This window comes from Oncorhynchus mykiss, chromosome 6, assembly GCF_057628025.1.
Source record: "Oncorhynchus mykiss isolate SJ-2025 chromosome 6, ASM5762802v1, whole genome shotgun sequence".
Lineage (NCBI taxonomy): Eukaryota > Metazoa > Chordata > Actinopteri > Salmoniformes > Salmonidae > Oncorhynchus > Oncorhynchus mykiss.
The window spans coordinates 51,478,779-51,504,002 of NC_143027.1; the positions used below are offsets into that span (position 1 = coordinate 51,478,779).

General features: G+C 41.7%; 1 protein-coding gene across 3 annotated transcripts in view; it reads right to left on the minus strand.

Moving 5' to 3' along the window:
• osmr (oncostatin M receptor) overlaps window positions 1–24,984 on the minus strand; it is a 35,853-nt gene extending 10,869 nt beyond the window's left edge. For 2 of the 3 annotated variants that reach the window (XM_021606784.3, XM_090238177.1), the window contains exons 1-10: window positions 24,687–24,984; window positions 24,355–24,521; window positions 22,311–22,467; window positions 21,432–21,725; window positions 5,823–5,952; window positions 5,509–5,657; window positions 5,125–5,303; window positions 4,804–4,951; window positions 4,615–4,697; window positions 4,256–4,469 (exon numbers count right to left, since the gene is read on the minus strand). In XM_021606784.3, coding sequence (XP_021462459.3) covers window positions 4,256–4,469; window positions 4,615–4,697; window positions 4,804–4,951; window positions 5,125–5,303; window positions 5,509–5,657; window positions 5,823–5,952; window positions 21,432–21,725; window positions 22,311–22,467; window positions 24,355–24,521; window positions 24,687–24,774 — 1,609 coding nt within the window. In that variant the 5' untranslated portion in view covers window positions 24,775–24,984. The remainder of the gene's footprint in view (window positions 1–4,255; window positions 4,470–4,614; window positions 4,698–4,803; window positions 4,952–5,124; window positions 5,304–5,508; window positions 5,658–5,822; window positions 5,953–21,431; window positions 21,726–22,310; window positions 22,468–24,354; window positions 24,522–24,686) is intronic. The other variant, XM_036980418.2, reaches the window with a different exon arrangement.
• Between the last annotated feature and the right edge of the window lie 240 nt (window positions 24,985–25,224).

Here is a 25,224-nt window from a genome sequence, read left to right on the forward strand (position 1 = left end):
CTTGCCAATGAAAAAGTAATTAAAGTAGTTGGCAATATCAGTGGGCTTTGTGATGAATGAGCCTTGTGATTCAAAGAGTCTTTTTTCTCCAAAATGTCATTTAAGGTGCCCCAAAGCTTTTTACTATAATTCTTTATATAATTGATCTTTGTTTCATAGTATAGTTTATTATTATTTTTTATTTAGTTTAGACACATGATTTCTTAATTTGCTGTGCGTTTGCCAATCAGTTGGGCTGCCAGATTTACTTTCCATATCTTTTGCCTCATTCCTCTCAACCATACACTTTTTCAATTCCTCATCAATCAAAGGGTATTTGACATTTTTTACAGTCATTTTCTTAATGGGTGCTTGCTTATTAGTAGCTGGAATAAGCAATTTCATAAATGTGTCAAGTGCAGCTACTGGTTGCTCCTCATTATACGCCACAGACCAGCAAATATTCTTTACACCATCAACATGTAAATCAGTACAAAACTTATTGTATGACCTATATTAAACCCAGCCTTTGGAACTTCGGTTTTCCTAGATATGGCTACTATATTGTGATCACTACATCCTATGGATTTGGATACTGCTTTAAAGCAAATTTCTGCAGCATTAGTATAGATGTGATCAATACATGTTGATTTAATTCCTGTGATGTTTGTAACTACCCCGGTAGGTTGACTGTCAACCTGAACCAGGTTGCAGGCACTTTGAAGTTTTTTCTTGAGTGGGCAGCTTGATGATAGCCAGTAATATTTAAATCACCCAGAAAATATACTTCTCTGTTGATATCACATACATAATCAAGCATTTCACACTTATTATCCAGATACTGACTGTTGGCACTTGGTGGTCTATAGCAGCTTGCCACAAGATTGGGCTTTAAGTGAGGAAGATGAACCTGTAGCCATATTGCTTCAACAGTATTTAACATTAGTTTGTCTCTAAGCTTTACGGGAAGGTGGTTCTGAATATAGACCGCAACACCGCCCCCGTCGTGAATTTCTGTCTTTCCGGTAGATGTTATAACCATGTATTGCTACCACGCTTTCTTTGATTTCCACAGCGAGTGACGTACCTCCATTGTTGGTTGGTTGGGTCGAGAACAGCTCCGTTCTCCAGGAAAGGGGAAACCTCTTCAGGTATAAAACCCTGTCGAGTGCCGGCCAGTCGGCTGTGGAGAGCTGAAACGGCGGCCAAACTGCCACCAGACCAGAGCGGAGTCCTGCTACTGGGGTGGAAGAAAATGAAAAAGTAGGCGGCCGTGTGTCCCCCAGTAGCTTGTGTAGGTTTGCTACTTGCTTGCTAAGAGTAGCTGCTTCACTCCTGTAATCCTCCGCAAGCAAGCAGTTGCTACATTGAAAGTCAGCACGGGTCCACATTGTCCTGGAACAAAGCAAAGTAAACACAGCTCCTGCAGTGCTGGAAACGTTCAATAGCGGCTTCCATTTGAGACCGCCGAGCCAACTAGGTTAGCTGGGTGTTTGTGTCTCTCCCCCTATGCGGAATCTGACAGGATACCAGTTCGTCTTGTATGTTTCCAAGTCAACCTGTGTTTTTCTCATTCTCCTGCTTTTTCCATTCTCCTATTTCTAGTCCTCCCGGTTTTGACTCTTGCCCGTTTCTGGACTTTGTACCCGCCTGCCTGACCATTCTGCCTGTCTTGACCATGAGCCCGTCTACCACTCTGTACCTCCTGAACTCTGATCTGGTTTTGACCTTTTTGCCTGTCCACGACCATTCTCTTGCCTACCCCTTTGAATTAATAAACATTGCAAGACTCCAACCATCTCCCTCCTGTGTCTGCATTTGGGTCTCGCCTTGTGCCTTGATACATTCAACAACAAACATTAGTTGCACTCTGATGAAGAAGCATTATGACCATCATAATTATATAAGCGAGATAGGCCCCCCGTACATGTCCTTATGATAGTATCAGTCAAAAAAGAGGGTTTCCTGAAATCTGCTCCTACATTCATCCCAGTCATCAGCAACAGAGCATTAGGGTAGGTGCATGTCTGACATCATTGTATGCGCAAATACAATGATAATTTCAGAAAATGTTATATGACAAACATACTGTTGACAAGTAGGCTATGGTGTAATGGAATGTTTTGCTTTGTGTGGTAGGTTTTGTGGGTTTTGACACGTATGGAGGTGTCATAACCAGCCATAGAATTACTACATTGGTAGGTTCTGACACTCTTATGTAGGTGTCATAACCAGCCACAAAATAACAATATACAGTGCCAGGCAAAAGTTTGGATACACCTACTCATTCAAGGGTTTTTCTTTCTTTTTTACTATTTTCTACATTGTAGAATAATAACACATATGGAATCATGTATTAACCAAATAGGTTTTGAACAAATCAAAACATATTTTATATTTGAGATTCTTCAAAGTAGCCACCCTTTGCCTTGATGACAGCTTTGACACTCTTGCCACTCTCAACCAGCTTCATGAGGTAGTAACCTGGAATGCATTTAAATTAACAGGTGTGCATTGTTTCAAGTTAATTTGTGGAATTTCTTTCCTTCTTAATGCGTTTGAGCCAATCAGTTGTGTTGTGACATGGTAGGGGTGGTATACAGAAAATAGCCCTATTTGGTAAAAGACCAAGTACATTTTTTGGATCCATCCTCCGTGTCTTTGTCAGACGCAGAGTAGGTGAACGGATGATCTCCGCATGTGTGGTTCCCAATATGAAGCAAGGAGGAGGAGGTGGAGGTGTGATGGTGTGGGGGTGCTTTGCTGGTGACACTGCCTGTGATTTATTTAGAACTCAAGGTACGCTTAACCAGCATGGCTACCACAGCATTCTGCAGCGATACGCCATCTCATCTGGTTTGAGCTTAGTGGGACTATTATTTGATTTGCACAGGACAGTGACCCAAAACACACCTCCAGGCTGTGTAAGGGCTATTTGACCAATAAGTAGATTGATTGAGTGCTACGTCAGATGACCTGGCCTCCACAATCACCCGACCAAAACCCAATTGAGATGGTTTGGGATGAGTTTGACCGCATAGTGAAGGAAAAGCAGCCAATAAGTGCTCAGCATATGTGGGAACTCCTTCAAGACCGTTGGAAAATCATTCCTCATGAAGCTGGTTGAAAGAATGCCAAGAGTGTGCAAAGCTGTCATCATGACTGGTACTATATGTCAAATGAGAGTGTTATGACCATATTTTGACAGGTTATGACAAGTTATGTCAGCTGTTATGACATATTATGACATGGCTATGACCGTGTCATAACGTGTTATGACACTGGGTGTCATTTAAAGTGTTACCAAAGAAATTCAATACCAGATGTGGCCAACCTCTCTCCCTGATCTACTTGATGAGCATACTTCTATTTCAGCCCAGAAATAGCACACTTGATAATCAACCCTTTTAGGTTTGATAAACTGAATCAGGTGTGTTAGTGCGGAGCTGGAACCCAAACTTGCACACCCAGCAGGGTTGGCCTGCTCCAGACTTTAGAACTGTATTTTCGTTTACACAATTTGCTAACATAGGTACACATGTAACCCTTGGTATACAAGGAAGTCCCTTTATTCTCTTGGGACATTCATTGGGACCTCTTCACCTGCAGACAGGGTGAAGAGTACTTTGTATCTGAGGACAGAAAACATCATAAAGAAACAGACTGCATTATCCTCAAATGATACAGTACTGAATGTTTCTATATCTCTCGTCCTTATAGTTTCTCACTAGGGACTGGAAGTGGATAATTTTTTCGTAACGTCCTCCCACAAAGGTATCCCCCCTATCCAGAGTAGCCTACTCTCCCTTCTTTGACAGCTGGAACTGCTAGCTAATCGTTTCACCCTATCCAGTGGATGTTAGCTAGCTAGCTACCAAGCTACAAATGCGTTTTTAAGTTACAATGATAAGCTCATTGCTAGATGGTGATATTTAATTCACTTAGCTAGCTATGCCGCTTGTAAAGCTAACAGCTCATTTGGGTTAGCCTGCACATTAAGTTCCTGTAGCTATCTTATAATACATAGTTAATATATATATATTTACTTACTTGAATAGGTTCTCCCACTGCCTCTGTTTTCTGGGTCCTTAGAGAGATTAAATAAAAGGCAATCTTCTAGAAATTTCCGGTGGTAGCAAAACGCAGCTATTCTGTAGACGATTGGAGGACTTCCACCATATTGACTCTGGCCATCCAACATGGCGCCTGGTGTGTTTGCTAGTTGATTTGTGACGCAACTGCGAGCCCTCTATTGCCACAGGTGTTGATAACTGACCTATTCTCTCCACCGGAGGTATGGTGATGTGGCCTGGGGGGGAGGAGCCAGGCTGAATAACAGCCTGGATGATCATGTCACATTGCCCTGGGCCAATGGAGATCTCAGTCTGTGTCTGCTCTCTGTCCTTCCACAGGATCCACTGGCATCCCTCCTGCCTCCAGCGTACCTTGTAGCCCTGGATTTTAACACTAGATGCCGAGCCACTTAATTGCTGAGGAGAAAGAGAGAGATGTTCATGTGCTGAGATTTGATCAGCACAATGTAAGACCGGGTTCAACACTCAATAAACCAATAATCTGAACTGTCTTTCTCTCCTTGTCTCCTCTCCTTCATCTCATCCAGCAGTAAGGCCTCACCGGGATCCAGAGCAGAGTGACGTTGCGCTGACCATGGGACAGCAATCTGACCCTCCTCCACACATCCAGCCTCACCAGGGGGTCTGCACAAAGAAGCAGGAAGTGGGTTCATCAACCCATCAATAAACCTTCAAAAAGAAATAACTTCACTTTTCTTCACTTTTTTTCTTAACTTTTGATAGGACTCACAGGTAGTGAAGTGCGTGGGTTGTGTCCACTCTCCCTCTAGGTTCCCTCTCACAGCACAGCGCGCCCTGGTGGCATAACGGGTGTTGGGCGAGAGCTGCTCTAGGCTGACATCACAACGTTCGTCCGAGCCTCCATTGCACACCTGATGCTAACACAGCCACAAGACAGAATGTTACTGGGTTTATATCAGACCCATGTGGAACATTCATTAATGCAAACTGCAGCAAAACATTTTGCAATGGAAAACAGTTGAGCTGATGAGCTAGTGTGAGCTATATTGATAATTACATTTTGTCACCTGTCAATGATTGTTTTTCTCACCATGGATATGCTCTGTAGGTCTGCTGCTTCAGCCAGGTGTGTCGGTCTCCTAGGCTCTACTGGGTCTGCTGTTACCTGGCAGAAGAGCTCCACCCCAGACAGGTTCCCCCTCACAACCCAGGACACATTGGCTTCTGTCACCCCTGGACTCACTTTCACTCCCTCTGGGACTGGGAACACTTCACACACACAGCATGCAAATACAATAGATCTAGATACCACTGATGATCAAAACATTGTGACACAAAAGGTGGTATAGGAGCAAATGGACACTTTTTTCCAATGTTGTGGGTGCACACCAACATTACTCATCGAATGTTAGCCATAAACAGTGTTGTAATATAAGAGCTGTATGACATTTATCTCAGTATTTCCTGTTCTCACCTCTGTCAGTGATGTTGAAGCTGTAGCTTTGTTTCTCCTCTCCTAGCTGGTTTTTGACTACCACTGAGACATGATACCACTCTAAGCCTGGGACAGCCTGGAACCTGCAGAACCACTCACCACACTTGATAGGATCCTCAACAGTGTTCCTGCACAAACACAGTGGAGAGAGAGGTAAGAGATGTGTCTGACACAGTATGATCATTATGCCTCCACGTGCTAATAATCTGTTGAGATAGAGAACACCAGAGGAAGCTGGTGGGTGGAGCTATACAAGTTTGTGTGTGTGTGTGTGTGTGTGTGTGTGGACTCACTTTATGTGAAGGGTGTGTGTGCGTTTGTAGGGTTCATACAGGTTAGCAGGTCTACCAGGGTTCCAGGTGCAGATAACAGTTCTCAGGTCCTCAGTCCTGCAGCTCAGGTTCTCCGGCCTCTGGGGAGAAACTAGATCAAACATAAAGTAGTGGTGAGGTGAACTAGAAAAAGTAAAAAAAATTGAAGAAAATGTATGTTCTTGCTTAATTAAGTTGTCTTAAAGGCCCAGTGCAGTCAAAAACGTGATTTCCTGTGTATGTATATATGTATCCAAACTATGAAGTTAGAATAATACTGTGAAATTGTGCAAATTATAGTAATGCCCTTTTAGTGTAAGAGCTGTTTGGAAAGACCGCCTGCATTGGCGTATGTGGAATTAGAATGGTGCAACTGACTTAACACAGTCATGAAACATATTTACTTGACTAGGTCATTCCTACAATCCAGTGCCTTTTCTGTCCCCAGGAAATATCACCTCTTATTTAGTGTAAATGTGGATTCCAAAGGCCTTTAAATATAAAGTTAGGTGTCGTTCAGCATAAAACAAAAAGCTATGGATCTCAAATAGAAGTTGATGCATTTTGTTTTTAGTGGACGAAGGCGTTTTTGCCACGTCCCCGCTATTCATCAACTTCTAAATTATGAGAAATAAGCCATTCAAAATATAACATTCAAAATCTTTCTTATTTTTTTATAATCTTACTTAAAATCTCTCTTATTATCCTTTTTTCATTATTATTGTATTTATTATTATTATTATTATTATTATTATTATTATATTTAAGATTTTCCTGTGTCTTTGATTTCACTTTCCACCCTGTTAGTTTGTAGTAAATCCTTTAATTAAAAAAATAGCCCCCCTTGAATGTTTTGGTACATCTACCGGAAAGCTCCTCTTTGTTTACACCCATTCAGCATTGTTAACACCCTCTTAAGACTTAGCCCCACCCATCTCTTTAAGGATTCATGTCAGGCTAAACAGAGTGACTAAACAGAGTGACTAAGGTAGTGTAGTAAACAACCAAAGCTTTCAAGACTAAAAGTGCTTTAAGGTAAAAATATACTTTATCTAGTCCTTGGCCTATATCCTAATCTGATTTTGAAAGTGTCCAGATAAAAATATGATATAAATATTTTATAATTATTAGATGATGCTTACCCAGACATTGATTGGTCATGTGAAAGAAATGCTATAACCACCACCCAGCCACATCTAGCTAAATGGATAGGTCACTATTGTTTAGACATGTACACATGTCCATGAATACAATAGATGGCCGTAATCACCCCCAGACACAACTGGCTAACTTGATGGGATGTCTTTTGTTTAGACATGTAGCTAGCTAGCTCTCTTAACACTTCTTAGGGCTGAAATGCCGTTAATGGGATCGATATGACAACAGCCAGTGAAAGTGCAGGGCGCCAAATTCAAAACATCAAAAGTCTCATAATTAAAATTCCTCAAACATACAGTGCCTTGCGAAAGTATTCGGCCCCCTTGAACTTTGCGACCTTTTGCCACATTTCAGGCTTCAAACATAAAGATATAAACTGTATTTTTTTGTGAAGAATCAACAACAAGTGGGACACAATCATGAAGTGGAGCGACATTTATTGGATATTTCAAACTTTTTTAACAAATCAAAAACTGAAAAATTGTCCGTGCAAAATTATTCAGCCCCCTTAAGTTAATACTTTGTAGCGCCACCTTTTGCTGCGATTACAGCTGTAAGTCGCTTGGGGTATGTCTCTATCAGTTTTGCACATCGAGAGACTGACATTTTTTCCCATTCCTCCTTGCAAAACAGCTCGAGCTCAGTGAGGTTGGATGGAGAGCATTTGTGAACAGCAGTTTTCAGTTCTTTCCACAGATTCTCGATTGGATTCAGGTCTGCACTTTGACTTGGCCATTCTAACACCTGGATATGTTTATTTTTGAACCATTCCATTGTAGATTTTGCTTTATGTTTTGGATCATTGTCTTGTTGGAAGACAAATCTCCATCCCAGTCTCAGGTCTTTTGCAGAGTCCATCAGATTTTCTTCCAGAATGGTCCTGTATTTGGCTCCATCCATCTTCCCATCAATTTTAACCATCTTCCCTGTCCCTGCTGAAGAAAAGCAGGCCCAAACCATGATGCTGCCACCACCATGTTTGACAGTGGGGATGGTGTGTTCAGCTGTGTTGCTTTTACGCCAAACATAACGTTTTGCATTGTTGCCAAAAAGTTCAATTTTGGTTTCATCTGACCAGAGCACCTTCTTCCACATGTTTGGTGTGTCTCCCAGGTGGCTTGTGGCAAACTTTAAACAACACTTTTTATGGATATCTTTAAGAAATGGCTTTCTTCTTGCCACTCTTCCATAAAGGCCAGATTTGTGCAATATACGACTGATTGTTGTCCTATGGACAGAGTCTCCCACCTCAGCTGTAGATCTCTGCAGTTCATCCAGAGTGATCATGGGCCTCTTGGCTGCATCTCTGATCAGTCTTCTCCTTGTATGAGCTGAAAGTTTAGAGGGACGGCCAGGTCTTGGTAGATTTGCAGTGGTCTGATACTCCTTCCATTTCAATATTATCGCTTGCACAGTGCTCCTTGGGATGTTTAAAGCTTGGGAAATCTTTTTGTATCCAAATCCGGCTTTAAACTTCTTCACAACAGTATCTCGGACCTGCCTGGTGTGTTCCTTGTTCTTCATGATGCTCTCTGCGCTTTTAACGGACCTCTGAGACTATCACAGTGCAGGTGCATTTATACGGAGACTTGATTACACACAGGTGGATTCTATTTATCATCATTAGTCATTTAGGTCAACATTGGATCATTCAGAGATCCTCACTGAACTTCTGGAGAGAGTTTGCTGCACTGAAAGTAAAGGGGCTGAATAATTTTGCACGCCCAATTTTTCAGTTTTTGATTTGTTAAAAAAGTTTGAAATATCCAATAAATGTCGTTCCACTTCATGATTGTGTCCCACTTGTTGTTGATTCTTCACAAAAAAATACAGTTTTATATCTTTATGTTTGAAGCCTGAAATGTGGCAAAAGTTCGCAAAGTTCAAGGGGGCCGAATACTTTCGCAAGGCACTGTACATGTATTTTTTACCATTTTAAAGGTTATCTTGTTGGTAATCCCACCACAGTGTCCGATTCAAATATGCTTTACAGCAAAAGCACCACAAACGATTATGTTAGGTCACCACCAAACGACAATAAACACAGCCATTTTTTCCAGCCAAAGATGGCATTCACAAAAAGCACAAATAGAGATCAAATGAATCACTAACCTTTGATGATCTTAATCAGATGACACTCATAGGACTTCATGTTACACAATACATGTATGTTTTGTTTGATAAAGTTCACATTTATCAAAATATGAGTTTACATTGGCGCGTTACATTCACTAGTTCCAAAAACATCCAGTGATTTTGTATAGTCACATCATTCAACAGAATACTGTTATACACATGGAATTATAGATATACCTCTCCTTAATGCAAACTTTACGGAATAAGCAAACCATGCAATAATCTGAGACGGCGCTCAGAAAGAGTTACAATAGCCGCCATGTTGGCGTCAACATAAACAAGAAATTACATGATAAATATTTCCTTACCTTTGATGATCTTCATCAGAAATCACTCCAGGAATCCCAGGTCCACAATAAATGTTTGTTTTGTTCGATAATGTCCGTTATTCATGTCCAAATACCTCCTTTTGTTAGCGCGTTTGTATACATATCCAAACGCTCATTCTGGTCAGCGTTACGTCGGACAAAAATTTCAAAAAGTTATATTACAGGTCGAAGAAACATTTCAAACTAAGTACAGAATCAATCATTAGGATGTTTTTAACATATAGCTTCAATAAACTTCCAACTGGAGTATTCCTTTGTGTCTTGATGAGCAATGGAACGCAAGTGGATACCATGAGGAATGCGCGTGATCAGAAAATGGCTGACTGCCAGTCACCTGATAGATTCTGCTCTCATTCAGTCACACAACACAGGAGAAGTCTCATTAAAATTTCTATAGACGGTTGACATCTAGTGGAAGCCCTAGGAAGTGCAACATCATTAATATCTCAAGGGGATTTCAATGGTAACTGTGGTGAATACATACCAAGCTCAGATTTCTCACTTCCTGTTTTGATTTCTCTTCAGGATTTTGCCTGCCATATGAGTTATGTTATACTCACAGACATCATTTAAACAGTTTAAGAAACGTTAGAGTGTTTTCTATCCAATACTAATAATAATATGCATATATTAGCAACTGAGACTGAGGAGCAGGCCGTTTACTTTGGGCAACTTATTTATACAAGCTACTCAATACTGCCCCCCAGCCATAATGAACCAAAACCCCAACCCATAGCTACAGTACAAACGGATTGTCATAGCTAGCCACCATGCATGAAATGCTGGAGTATGATTTTGCATGTAGCTAAAGCTAACCAATGAGGTTCAGTTTTGGCAAGCTAGCTAACATTAGGTTATAACAAGCAATGTCATACTCTGAACTCTTTCACTCCTCCTTGTGATCGTCTCCACCCCCTCCAGGCGTCACTTATTTTCCCTGGTGTATTTATCCCTGTGTTTCCTATCTCTCTGTGCCAGTTCGTCTTGTATGTCTTTCAAGTCAACCAGCGCGTTTTCCCGTACTCCTGCTTCTATTCTCTTTTTGCTAGTCCTCCCGGTTTTGACCCTTGCCTGTTTTCTGGACTCCGTTCCCGCCTGCCTGACCATTCTGCCTGCCCTGACCTCGAGCCTGCCTGCCACTCTGTACCTCCTGGACTCTGAACGGGTTTTGACCTTTTGCCTGTCAACGACCATTCTCTTGCCTACCCCTTTTGGATTGATTAATAAATATCAAAGACTCAGACCACCTGTCTCCCATGTCTGCATCTGGGTCTCGCCTTGTGCCCTTATAAGCAATGCAAATAGATTTCTGAGAAACAAATAATATTACTACACAGATTATACTTGTAACGTTAGCTTGCGAGCCGGCAAGCTATTGTTCACTAACTAGCTAACAGTACTCTTTGTATTTGTATTTATTATGGATCCCCATTAGCTACTGGCAAAGTAGGAGCTACTCTTTTTGGGGTCAAGCTAAAACAGTACAATACATTCACAACAGATTTCACAACACATTAAGTGTGTGCCCTCAGGCCTCTACTCTACTACCACATATCTACAACACTAAATTAATGTGTCCGTGTGTGTATAGTGCATACTGCATGTTATTGTGTGTTTGTATGCATGTGTCTGTGCCTATGTTTATGTTGCATCACAGACCCCTCTGTTCTATAAGGTGTGTTTTGATCTGTATTTTAAATTACATTTTATTGCTTGCATGAGTTACTTGATGTGGAATAGAGTTCTGACTATGTATTACAGTCCATCTCCCATAGTATGTTCTGGACTTGAGGACTGTGAAGAGACCTCTGGTGGCATGATTTGTGGGGTATGCATGGGTGTCTAAGCTGTGTGCCAGTAGTTCAAACAGATAGCTCGGCGCATTCAACATGTCAATGCCTCCCAAAAATACAAGTAGTGATGAAGTCAATGTCTCCTCCACTTTGAGCCTGGAGAGATTGACTTGTTAACTCTCTGTGTGCATCCAAGGGCCAGCCGTGTTGCCCTGTTCTGAGCCAATTGCAATTTTCCTAAATCCCTCTTTGTGGCACCTGATCACACGACTGAACAGTGGTCCAGGTGCGACAAAACTAGGGCGTGTAGGACCTGCCTTGTTGATAGTGCTGTTAAGGCAGAGCAGGCATTTATTATGGACATCTCACCATCTTAGCTACTGTTGTATCAATTTTTTTGACCATGACAGTTGACAATCCAGGGTTACTCCAAGCAGTTTAGTCACCTCAACTTAATTTCCACATTATTCATTACAAGATTTAGTTGAGGTTTAGGGTTTAGTGAAAGATTTGTCCCAAATACAATGGTTTTAGTTTTTGAAATATTTAGGACTAACTTATTTCCAAGATGGGGTAGCAGTGCAGACGTGGTTTGTTGTCCTCTCATTTACTTTTCTTATTCTTCGTCTTTTTTGTATATATTTCAATTTATTTTTCAATCTCTTTTCCATTTTTAAATTAAATATACCCTCCGGTAACCTGCCTCACTCAATGTGACACGGATCCGCTATTTTACAAAGACCTTATAGCCAGAACCTCAATCAGAAGCTAGCCATCAGAGGCTAACCAGCTAATTAGCAATTAGCTATTTACTCATTGTTAGCCATTGCTAGCGTCCTTTACCTTCTGCCTGAATAATACCTGCCAGCCTCGGACAGTTTGACTCCAATACAACGCTGAATTCCTGCCGTAAACCCTGGACCATTACTCCTGATCATCACAGCTAGCTAGCTGCCACCGAGTGACCCAGCCCCGAAGCTAGTCCTGAGCCAGGCCCACCACCTGGCCTACTCTGTGATCCCCCGGCTACTCAGCCATTGCCTCCCGGACTCTACCCCCAACACGGCTAGAATCTCTGGACATTTGCATCGGACCATTCCTGCCAGCTAGCTGCTACCGTGTGGCTAACGCCCCTGCCCCGAAGCTAGCCGCGAGCCAGGCGCATCTCTCGGCTAGCAAACAAAATTACTACAACTACAATAAGCTGTTGTCTTACCCGTTGTTGTCTTAGCTAGCTCTCCCAATCAACATCTGTGATTGCTTTATGCCTCGCTTTATGTCTCTCTCAAAGTCTATATGCCTTGTATGCTGTTTAGGATAGTTATCATTGTTTTAGTTTACTGCCAGCGTGTCCAGAGATGCAACCTCTCTTATCATCACTCAGTGCCTGGGCTAACCTCCACTGTACCACGCCCAGAAATCTGCTCCTTTTATTTTTTACCTTTCTTCAACTAGGCAAGTAAGAACAAATTCTTATTTTCAATAACAGCCTAGGAACAGTGGGCTAACTGCCTGTTCAGGGGCAGAACGACAGATTTGTATCTTGTCAGCTCGGGGATTTGAACTTGCAACCTTTCGGTTACTAGTCCAACACTCTAAACACTAGGCTACCCTGACACCCCATTCCCTATTCTCTGTCCCCAAAGCACTAGAAGACCAGTTTTGTTAACCTTTAGCTGAACCCTCATCCTATTCCTCCTCTGTTCGTCGGGTGATGTGGAGGTTAACCCAGGCCCTGCGTGTCCCCAGGCACTCTCATTTGTTGACTTCTGTAATCGAAAAAGCCTTGGTTTCATGCATGTTAACATCAGAAGCCTCCTCCCTAAGTTTGTTTTACTCACTGCTTTAGCACACTCCGCCAACCCTGATGTCCTTGGCATGTCTGAATCCTGGTTTAGGAAGGCCACCAAAAATTCTGAGATTTACATACCCAACTACAACATTTTCCATCAAGATAGAACTGCCAAAGGGGGAGGAGTTGCAATCTACTGCAGAGATAGCTTGCAAAGTTGTGTCATACTTTCCAGGTCTATGCCCAAACAGTTTGAGCTTCTAATTTTTTAAATGAATCTCTCCAGAAATAAGTCCCTCACTGTTGCCGCCTGTTATAGACCCCCTTCAGCTCTTAGCTATGCCCTGGACACCATATGTGAATTGATTTCCCCTCATCTATCTTCAGAGTTCGTTCTGTTAGGTGACCTAAACTGGGATATGCTTAACACCCCAGCAGTCCTACAATCTATGATAGATGCACTCAATATCACACAAATTATCAAGGAACCCACCAGGTACAACCCTAAATTCATAAACAGGGGCATCTTCATAGATATCATCCTGACCATCTTGCCCTCCAAATTCACCTCTGCTGTTTTCAACCAGGATCTCAGCGATTACTGCCTAATTGTCTATATCCGCTATTGGTCCGCGGTCAAACGACCACCCCTCATCACTGTCAAATGCTCCCCAAAACACATCTGCGAGCAGGCCTTTCTAATCGACCTGGCCCTGGTATCCTGGAAGGATATTGACCTCATGCAACTGTTCATGGAAGTCAGGAACCAATACACACAGTCAGTCAGGAAAGCAAAGGCTAGCTTTTTCAAACAGAAATTTGCATCCTCTAGCTCTAAGTCCAAAATGTTTTGGAACACTGTAAAGTCCATGGAGAACAAGAGTACCTCCTTCCAGCTGCCCACTGTACTGAGGCTAAGTAACATGATCACCACTGATAAATCCATGATAATCGAAAATTTCAATAAGCATTTCTCTACGGCTGGCCATGCTTTCCACCTGGCTACCCCAACCCCGGTCAACAGCTCCGCACCCCCCCGCAGCAACTTGTCCGAGCCTCCCCAGCTTCTCCTTCACCGAAAACCAGATAGCAGATGTTCTGAAAGAGCTGCAAAACCTGGACCAGTACAAATCAGCAAGACAATCTGGACCCTCTATGTCTAAAATTATCCCCGCCATTGTTGCAATCCCTATTACTCGTCTGTTCAACCTTTCTTTCTGAGATCCCTAAAGTTTGGAAAGCTGCCGCGGTCATCCCCCTCTTCAAAGGGGGTGACACTCTAGGCCCAAACTGTTATAGATCTATATCCATCCTGCCCTGCCTTTCTAAAGTCTTTGAAAGCCAAGTTAATAAACAGATCACTGACCATTTAGAATCCCACCGTACCTTTTCCACTGTGCAATCCACTGTGCAGCCGTCTTCATCGACCTGGCCAAGGCTTTCGACTCTGTCAATCAACGTATTCGTATCGGCAGACTCAATAGCCTTGTTTTCTCAAATGACTGCCTCGCCTGGTTCACCAACTACTTCACAGACAGAGTTCTGTGTGTCAAATCGGAGGGCCTGTTGTCCGGACCTCTGGCAGTCTCTATGGGGATACCACAGGGTTCAATTCTCGGGATGAATCTTTTCTTTTTATACAGTGCCTTGCGAAAGTATTCGGCCCCCTTGAACTTTGCGACCTTTTGCCACATTTCAGGCTTCAAACATAAAGATATAAAACTGTATATTTTTGTGAAGAATCAACAAGTGGGACACAATCATGAAGTGGAACGACATTTATTGTATATTTCAAACTTTTTTAACAAATCAAAAACTGAAAAATTGGGCGTGCAAAATTATTCAGCCCCTTTACTTTCAGTGCAGCAAACTCTCTCCAGAAGTTCAGTGAGGATCTCTGAATGATCCAATGTTGACCTAAATGACTAATGATGATAAATACAATCCACCTGTGTGTAATCAAGTCTCCGTATAAATGCACCTGCACTGTGATAGTCTCAGAGGTCCGTTAAAAGTGCAGAGAGCATCATGAAGAACAAGGAACAAACCAGGCAGGTCCGAGATACTGTTGTGAAGAAGTTTAAAGCCGGATTTGCATACAAAAATATTTCCCAAGCTTTAAACATCCCAAGGAGCACTGTGCAAGCGATAATGTTGAAATGGAAGGAGTATCAGGCTACTGCAAATCTACCAAGACCTGGCCGTCCCTCAACTTTCAGCTCATACAAGGAGAAGATTGATCAGAGATGCAGCCAAGAGGCCCATGATCACTCTGGATGAACTGCAGAGATCTACAGCTGAGGTGGGAGACTCTGTCCATAGGACAACAATCAGTCGTATATTGCACAAATCTGGCCTTTATGGAAGAGTGGCAAGAAAGCCATTTCTTAAAGATATCCATAAAAAGTGTCCTTTAAAGTTTGCCACAGGCCACCTGGGAGACACACCAAACATGTGGAAGAAGGTGCTCTGGTCAGATGAAACCAAAATTGAACTTTTTGGCAACAATGCAAAACGTTATGTTTGGCGTAAAAGCAACACAGCTGAACACACCATCCCCACTGTCAAACATGGTGGTGGCAGCATCATGGTTTGGGCCTGCTTTTCTTCATCAGGGAAGATGATTAAAATTGATGGGAAGATGGATGGAGCCAAATACATGACCATTCTGGAAGAAAACCTGATGGAGTCTGCAAAAGACCTGAGACTGGGACGGAGATTTGTCTTCCAACAAGACAATGATCCAAAACATAAAGCAAAATCTACAATGGAATGGTTCAAAAATAAACATATCCAGGTGTTAGAATGGCCAAGTCAAAGTGCAGACCTGAATCCAATCGAGAATCTGTGGAAAGAACTGAAAACTGCTGTTCACAAATGCTCTCCATCCAACCTCACTGAGCTCGAGCTGTTTTGCAAGGAGGAATGGGAAAACATTTCAGTCTCTCGATGTGCAAAACTGATAGACATACCCCAAGCGACTTACAGCTGTAATCGCAGCAAAAGGTGGTGCTACAAAGTTAACTTAAGGGGGCTGAATAATTTTGCACGCCCAATTTTTCAGTTTTTGATTTGTTAAAGTTTGAAATATCCAATAAATGTCGTTCCACTTCATGATTGTGTCCCACTTGTTGATTCTTCACAAAAAAATACAGTTTTATATCTTTATGTTTGAAGCCTGAAATGTGGCAAAAGGTCGCAAAGTTCAAGGGGGCCGAATACTTTCGCAAGGCACTGTATATCAATGATGTCGCTCTTGCTGCGGGTGATTCCCTGATCCACCTCTACGCAGACAACACCATTCTGTATACTTCTGGCCCTTCTTTGGACACTGTTAACAAACCTCCAAACAAGCTTTAATGCCATACAACACTGCTTCCGTGGCCTGCAACTGCTCTTATACAATAATAAAACCAAATGCATGCTTTTCAACCGTTCAATGCCCGCACCCGCCCGCCCGACTAGTATCACTATTCTGCACGGTTTTGACCTAGAATATGTGGACAACTACAAATACCTAGGTGTCTGGCTAGACTGTACACTCTCCTTCCAGATTCATATTAAACATATCCAATCCAAAATCAAATCTAGAGTCTTTCTATTTCGCAACACGCCTCCTTCACTCACACCGCCTACCTTATCCTAGTAAAACTGACTATCCTACCGATCCTCAACTTCGGTGATGTCATCTACAAAATAGCTTCCAATACCCTACTCAGCAAACTGGATGCAGTCTATCACAGTGCCATCCGTTTTGTTACCAAAGCCCCTCATACCACCCACCACTGCGACCTGTATGCTCTAGTCGGCTGGCCATCGTTACATATTCGTCACCAGACCCACTGGCTCCAGGTCATCTATAAGTCTATGCAAGGTAAAGCTCTGCCTTATCTCAGCTCACGGGTCCCGATAACAACACCTACCCGTAGCACGCACTCCAGCAGGTATACAGTGGGGAGAAGTATTTGATACACTGCCGATTTTGCAGGTTTTCCTACTTACAAAGCATGTAGAGGTCTGTAATTTTTATCATAGGTACACTTCAACTGTGAGAGACGGAATCTAAAACAAAAATCCAGAAAATCACATTGTATGATTTTTAAGTTATTAATTTGCATTTTTATTGCAGGACATGGGTCCTCAGATCATCAAAAGGTTCTACAAGCTGCACCATCGAGAGCATCCTGACCGGTTGCATCACCGCCTGGTATGGCATCTGGCCATAAGGCGCTACAGAGGGTAGTGCGTATGGCCCAGTACATCACTGGGGCCAAGCTTCGTGCCATCCAGGACCTATGCAATAGGCGGTGTCCTAGGAAAGCTCATAAAATTGTCAAGGACTCCAGTCACCAAAGTTATAGACTGTTTTCTCTGTTACCGCACGGCAAGAGGTACCGGAGCACAACGTCTAGGACCAAAAGGCTCCACAACAGCTTCTACCCTCAAGCCATAAGACTGCTGAACAAATAAATCACCACCGGACAATTTACATGGACCCCCTTCCTTTTGTACACTGCTGCTACTCACAGTTTATTATCGCTGTACATTATCTATGCATAGTCACTTCACCCCCAACTACATGTAAATCAAATCCAAATCAAATGTATTTGTCACATACACATGGTTAGCAGATGTTAATGCTAGTGTAGCGAAATTATTGTGCTTCTAGTTGCAGTAATAACCAACGAATTACCTCAACTAACCTGTACCTCCGCACACTGACTCGGTACCAGTGCCCCCTGTATATGACCTCGTTATTGTTTTTCTTATTGTGTTACTTTTTATTATTATTTTTATTTGAGTCTACTTGGTAAATATTTTCTTAACTCTTCTTGAACTGCACTGTTTGGTTAAGGGCTTGTAAGTAAGCATTTCACGTTAAAGTCTACACTTCTGGTATTAGGAGCATGTGAGAAATAAAGTTTGATTCGGTGTAGTAACCAAAAAAGTGTTAAATCTAAATATATTTTATATGACATTTTTCAAAGTGGCCAACCTTTTCTTGATGACAGCATTGCACACTCTTGGCATTCTGGAATGCATTTCAATTAACAGGTATGCCTTGTTAAAAGTTAATTTGTGGAATGTCTTTCATTCATAATGCATTTGAGTCAATCAGTTCTGTTTTGACAAGGTAGGGGTGGTATTTAGTAAAAGAAATGGTAAAAGACAAAGCCCATAGTATGTCAAGAACAGCTCAAATAAGCAAAGAGAAATGACAGTCCATCATTACTTTAAGACATGAAGGTCAGTCCATCCGGAACATTTGAAGTCACAAAAACCATCAAGCGCTATGATGAAACTGGCTCTCATGATGACCACCACAGGAATGGAAGATCCAGCATTAACTCTGCTTCAGAAGACAAGTTACCAGCCTCAGAAATAAATGCTTCACAAAGTTCAAGTAACAGACACATCTCAACATCAACTGTTCAGGGGAGACTGTGTGAATCAGGCCTTCATGGTAGAATTGCTGCAAAGAAACAGCTACAAAAGGACACCAATAATAAAAAGAGACTTGCTTGGGCCAAGAAACATTTGATTTGTTTAAGACTTTTTTGGATACTACATGATTCCATGTGTTATTTCATAATTTTGATGCAGATGGTAGTCCCACTAAGAGCAAAGCAGATTGGAAGGTGTATCGCTGCAGAATGCTGTGGTAGCCATTAAGTTCTAAATACGTCACAGACAGTGTCACCAGCAAAGCACGGCCACACCATTACACCTCCTCCTCCATGCTTCACAGTGGGAACCACACATGCGGAGATCATCCGTTCACCTTCTCAACTGTCCCCCGGCTACATCATACAGTGCTGTTGAGGCTACTGTAGACCTTTGCAAAATAGTGTTTTAATCAATTGTTCTGTGACGTGAATATATTCAGCATAGTTTTATCTAAAAATGACAACTTTTTAAATGTTTTACAATTGACATGTTTATGAAATTCACTGAGGAGGATGGTCCTCCTCTTCCTCCTCTGAGGAGCCTCTACTGGTTCCACCCTGTTTAAATAATAATTTATACAATACCAATAATTTTAATACCATCAAATTATTATTATACCATCAAATGTTTTTTTTCTGTCAACTTGTAGACTCAACTCATTTTCTGGCAACTTGTAGAGATAGAAGAGGTCAAATGAACATGTAAAAAGGTTGACCAAGTTATTTTGTTATTCATTATTATTTGAGAAAATTAGGCTGGTTCTGATAATAGCATACGTTTCACTCAATAATCATTGTTTTATAATTATTTTAAGGTTGGAAAATTAGTGTTATGGGTTAAGGGACATTTGATGTCTTAGAAAATCTAAATCTAGATATATGCTGTACATGTATTGTTAACACTTTCAGATAGTTAGTGTATGTCCCTAACAGGGAGGAAATATCTGATGGTCAATGTTTAATAAACAATCTGCCTATAATTATTAGGATTTATGTGTTTGACCAACAAGTTTCAAACATGTCCTTTTCCGACAGAATTATATATAATATATATATATATATATATATATATATATATATATATATATATATATATATATATATATATATATATATATATATATATATATATATACAGTTGAAGTTGTAAGTTTACATACACCTGAGCCAAATACATTTAAACTCAGTTTTTCACAATTCCTGACATTTAATCCTAGTAAGGTCAGTTAGGATCACCACTTTATTTTAAGAATGTGAAATGTCAGAATAATAGTAGAGAGTGATTTATTTCAGCTTTTATTTCTTTTGTCACATTCCCAGTCGGTCAGAAGTTTACATACTCAATTAGTATTTGGTAGCACTGCCTTTAAATTATTTAACTTGGGTCAAACATTTCAGGTAGCCTTCCACAAGCTTCCCACAATAAGGTGTGATTTTTGGCCCATTCCTCCTGACAGAGCTGTTGTATCTGAGTAAGGTTTGTAGGCCTCCTTGCTCACACGCTTTTCAGTTCTGCCCACAGGTATTCTATGGGACTGAGGTCAGGGCTTTGCGATGGCCACTCCAATACCTTGACTTTGTTGTCCTTAAGCCATTTTGCCTCAACTTTGGAAGTATGCTTGGGGTCATTGTCCATTTGGAAGACCCATTTGCGACCAAGCTTTAACTTCCTGACTGAGGTCTTGAGATGTTGCTTCAATATATCTACATCATTTTCTGTCCTCATGATGCCATATATTTTGTGAAGTGCACCAGTCTCTCCTGCAAGCAAAGCACCCTCAGAACATGATGCTGCCACCTCCGTGCTTCACTGTTGGGATGGTATTCTTAGGCTTGCAAGCCTCCCCCTTTTACCTCCAAACATAACGATGGTCATTATGGCCAAACAGTTCTATTTTTGTTTCATCAGACCAGAAGTCATTTCTCCAAAAAAAGTATGATCTTTGTCCCCATATGCAGTTGAAATCCGTAGACTGGCTTTTTTTATGGCGGTTTGGAAACAGTGGCTTCGTTCTTGCTGAGTGGCCTTTCAGGTTATGTCGATATATGACTTGTTTTACTGTGAATATAGATACTTTTGTACCTGTTTCCTCCAGCATCTTCACAAGGTCCTTTGCTATTGTTCTGGGATTGATTTGCACAAAGTACGTTCATCTGAAGTAGACAGAATGCGTCTCCTTCCTAAGGGGTATGACGGATGCGTGGTCCCATGGTGTTTATACTTGTGTACTATTGTTTGTACAGATGAAAGTGGTACCTTCAGGCGTTTGGAGATTGGTCCCAAGGATGAACCAGACTTGTGGAGGTCTACATTTCTTTTTCTGAGGGTTTGGCTGATTTCTTTTGATTTTCCCATGATGTCAAACCAAGAGGCACTGAGTTTGAAGGTAGTCCTTGAAATACATCCACAGGTACACCTCCAATTGACTCAAATTATGTCAATTAGTCTATCTGAAGCTTCTAAAACCATGACGTAATTTTCTCAAATTTTCCAAGCTGTTTAAAGGCACAGTCAATTTAGTGTATGTAAACTTCTGACCCACTGGAATTGTGATACAGTGAATTATAAGTGAAATAATCTGCCTCTAAACAGTTGTTGGAATTTTCTTTTTTGTCAATCACTAAGTAGATGTCCTAAACGACTTGCCAAAACTATAGTTTGTTAACAAGAAATTTGTGGAGTGGTTGAAAAAAAAGTTTTAATGACTCCAACCTAAGTGTATGTAAACTTCCGACTTCAACTGTATATATATATATATTGTATTTATATTTTTTCCGTAAAAGTTAGGAGGTCCAAAAGGCACCACAATGACCCGACTAAAGTATGCCTAGGACAATGTGAAGTGCTTTAACGTTTGTTAAATCTGCTATAACATTGCTATGAAGGCCTTATGACAGAGGTCAAGATGTGAGAGAAAACACTCCTCCATACTAACAGCTGATGAAGTTGGAGCAGTAGTTGTTCCTCTTCTCTGTTGTATCCTCACACCAGGAGTACACCCCGGAGCCGGATGCTTGTGTGATGTTTAGGTTGTGGACAGCAATGGCTGTGACTCTGTGAGTGATGTTGATCAGGGGGTAGCTGGTGGTGGAGTTGAAGGTCATATTGGTGACGTGGATGCCTCTAGGAGGGACACAGCAGAACAAGATAGTGGAGCCCTCCTTTAACACCTGCTGGTAGGGAAACATCTTGGTCTTTTTCCAAACTCTGTCCACTGTGTCTTGAGCACCTGGTTGGGGAAGTTGGAGATATAGATTATTAGGGGTCCAAGCCCCAGAGGGGCTAAAACCAATTGAGGCTACTCTTCCTAAAATGTTTATTCAAATGTAACAAATATTGATTTGAATGATGTATGTACCCATGTGATTTTAAACATGACATAATCAAGTCTATATCTCATTACTCAAGGCTGCAGTGAGCAGGTCTGTGACCCTATCTGCTGTATGGTAGGTGCACCTTTCACCAATTAACATGATTTTATTTTTGTTCTATTTCCAAGCATACCCAAAACAAACATTTGAAGTTACAATATGAAACTTCAGTCCAATTCATTTGTGCAATAAGCCTGGGGATGGGGTTAAACTTTACTAGTTTAGCCTCTTTTACATAAATATGACAAAATGAATCAAGTAAAAATCACCAGCCTCTAGCAAGAGTCTTGATTGAGCAACTTTGATGAGATGATAGTTACAAAGAGAAGAGGAAAAGCAAGAGGTCTTCTTTCTTAAAAATGGCAACACACACAGATCTGATAACATGACAAGTGTTAGAAGCATAGCCTTTTCTAACAGACATGAACAACTACATTTCTCACCATAATTTGTCTTCCATTGGCTCCAGTCACTTGGGTCTGCATGGCTGCATAAACGTCGTATTCTGATTGAATGGTCAGCACATTGTAAAGGCAGAGTAGACACCCAGGTCCATGTTAACGTGGAGTCACTACCGAAAGGACAGCTACTCACTTTACTCTATATGATGGAAATCAGAAATGAAACATCATGAAAACACAGAACAGTCAAATCTGACTGGTAGTACTGATTTTAACTGTCTTGTCATGTTTATTGTCCTTCTGTCATGTCTTTGTTTATTGTCTTGCTGTCAAGTCCTTTCCTGTGTACATACAGTGGATTCGGAAAATAATCAGAGCCCTTCCCTTTTTCCACATTTCGTTACGTTACAGCCTTATTCTAAAATGGATAAAACTTTCCTCATCAGTCTACACACAATAAAACAGGTTTTTAGAAATGTTTGCAAATATTTACATAAGTATTCAGACTCTTTGCTATGAGACTCGAAATTGAGAACAGGTGCATCCTGTTTCCATTGATCATCCTTGAGATGTTTCAACAACTTGATTGGAGTCCACCTGTAGTAAATTCAATTAATTGGACATGATTTGGAAAGGCACACACCTGTCTATATAAGGTCCCACAGTTGACCGTGCATGTCAGAGCAAAAACCAAGCCATGAGCTCGAAGGAATTGTCAGTAGAGGACCGAGACAGCATTGTGTCGAGGCACAGATCTGGGGAAGTTACCAAAAAATGGGATTCCCGAGTGGCGCAGTGGTCTAAGGTGCTGCATCGCAGTGCTAGCTGTGCCACTAGAGATCCTGGTTCGAGTCCAGGCTCTGTCGCAGCCGGCGGCGACCAGGAGACCCATGGGGCGGCGCACAATTGGCCCAGCGTCGTCCAGGTTAGGGGATGATTTGGCCGGCAGGGATGTCCTTGTCCCATCTCGCTCTCGGGACTTCTGTGGTGGGCCGGGCGCATGCACGTTGACACGGTCAGACACGACAGGTTTCTGGTGTTTCCTCCGACACATTGGTGTAGCTGGCTTCCGGGTTAATTGGGCATTGTGTCAAGAAGCAGTGCGGCTTGGTTGAGTTGTGTTTTGGAAGATGCATGGCTCGCGACCTTCGCATCTCCCGAGTCCATACGGGAGTTGCAGCGATGAGACAAGACTGTAACTACCAACTGTTTGCCAAAAGGCACCCAAAGGACTCAGAACATGAGAAACAAGATTCTTTCGTCTGATGAAACCAAGATTGAACTCTTTGGCCTGAATGCCAAGCGTCACGGTGAAGCATGGTGCTGGCAGCATCATGCTGTGGGGAGGTTTTTCAGCGGCAGGGACTGGGAGACTAGTCAGGATCGAAGAGAAAGATGAACGGAGAAATGTACAGAGAGATCCTTGATGAAAACCTGCTCCAGAGCGCTCAGGACCTCAGACTGGGGCGAAGATTCACCTTCCAATAGGACAACGACCCTAAGCACACAGCAAAAAGCAACGCAAGAGTGAATTTGGGACAAGTTTCTGAATGTCCTTGAGTGACCCAGCCAGAGCCCAGACTTGAACCCGATCTAACATCTCTGGAGAGACTTGTAAATAGCTGTGTAGTGACGCTCCCCATCTAACCTGACAGAGCTTGAGAGGATCTGCAGAGAGGAATGGGAGAAACCCCCGAAATACAGGTGCTCCAAGTTTGTAGTGTCACACCCAAGAAGAATTGAGGGTGTAATCACTGCCAAAGGTGCTTTAACAATGTACTGAGTAAATGGTCTGAATACTTATGTAAATGTAATACTTAATTTAAAAAAAAATAATAATAACATTTGCAAAACCATCCAAAAACCTGTTTTTGCGTTGTCATTATGAGGAATTGTGTGTAGATTGATGAGGGAGAAAAACAATCCATTTTAGAATAAGGCTGTAACGTAACAAAATGTGGAAAAGTCAAGGGTTCTAAATACTTTCCGAATGCACTGTATACAGTAATACAAGACAATGGTTCTCCTTGGAAACAAACACATACATAATCAATCAATTGGACAAATGGCCTGAACTGTTACTCACGTTGTGAACGATAGTGAGGTTGTCAGTGCGTCCGACCTGTATTTCATAATTATCACCGCTTTCCCTTGTTAAACCAGTGTGATTGACCAGCCACTTCACCACAAGGCTCTGTGTAGCAACATTAGCCCGCAGCTCAGCGATTATTGGCCGAGGAGGTTTACTGCCTGCTAAAACAACATATAGCTAGCTCACTTATGGGCATGCTCTCAATTTAACAATTCCATCTGTTTCTGTGTAGATCATACATTTCATCTGACTGTTAATTGCTATGTACACTTACAATACTATACAACTTTGAGTTGACCTTTGACTTCATACAAGAAAGGTCTTACCTGATTCCAAGCAGGATCCATATAGATATACAGAGGAAGTTAAAAGGAACAGAAGCACATGAATAAACCAGGATATACCGCAATGCATCCTCTAACCTCTCAGAGCAAACTGTGTTGTTCAAATTAATGATACTAGTAAAAGTACAGGTCTAATGTTGAAGGTTCTTGTAGCCTCTGTTCCTGCAGACCGGTGTTCATTCACAGTCCACGCTGACTGACTGTGAGTTGGCATCCAGGAATGAGTCAGAAGTAGTTATGATATTAACATTGGGCACTGTCATTGTCAGCTGACGGGCTCAGTATTGAGCAATAATATGGTTGTTTGAATATGAGATGGGGGAACACTAGAGGGCACTGTGGTAAAGCAGCCTTCAGGATGAAATCTGTCCAATGGCAGCCTGTTGATGGTGTGAGTAGCATGAAGTTGCCCCTGGAAACTGATCTAAGGTCAGTAAATGATCTGGGGAGGACATCATGATGTTGAAAATGTATTATTACTGAGTAATTGCATAAGCTATTATATTGATAGTATCCTGGC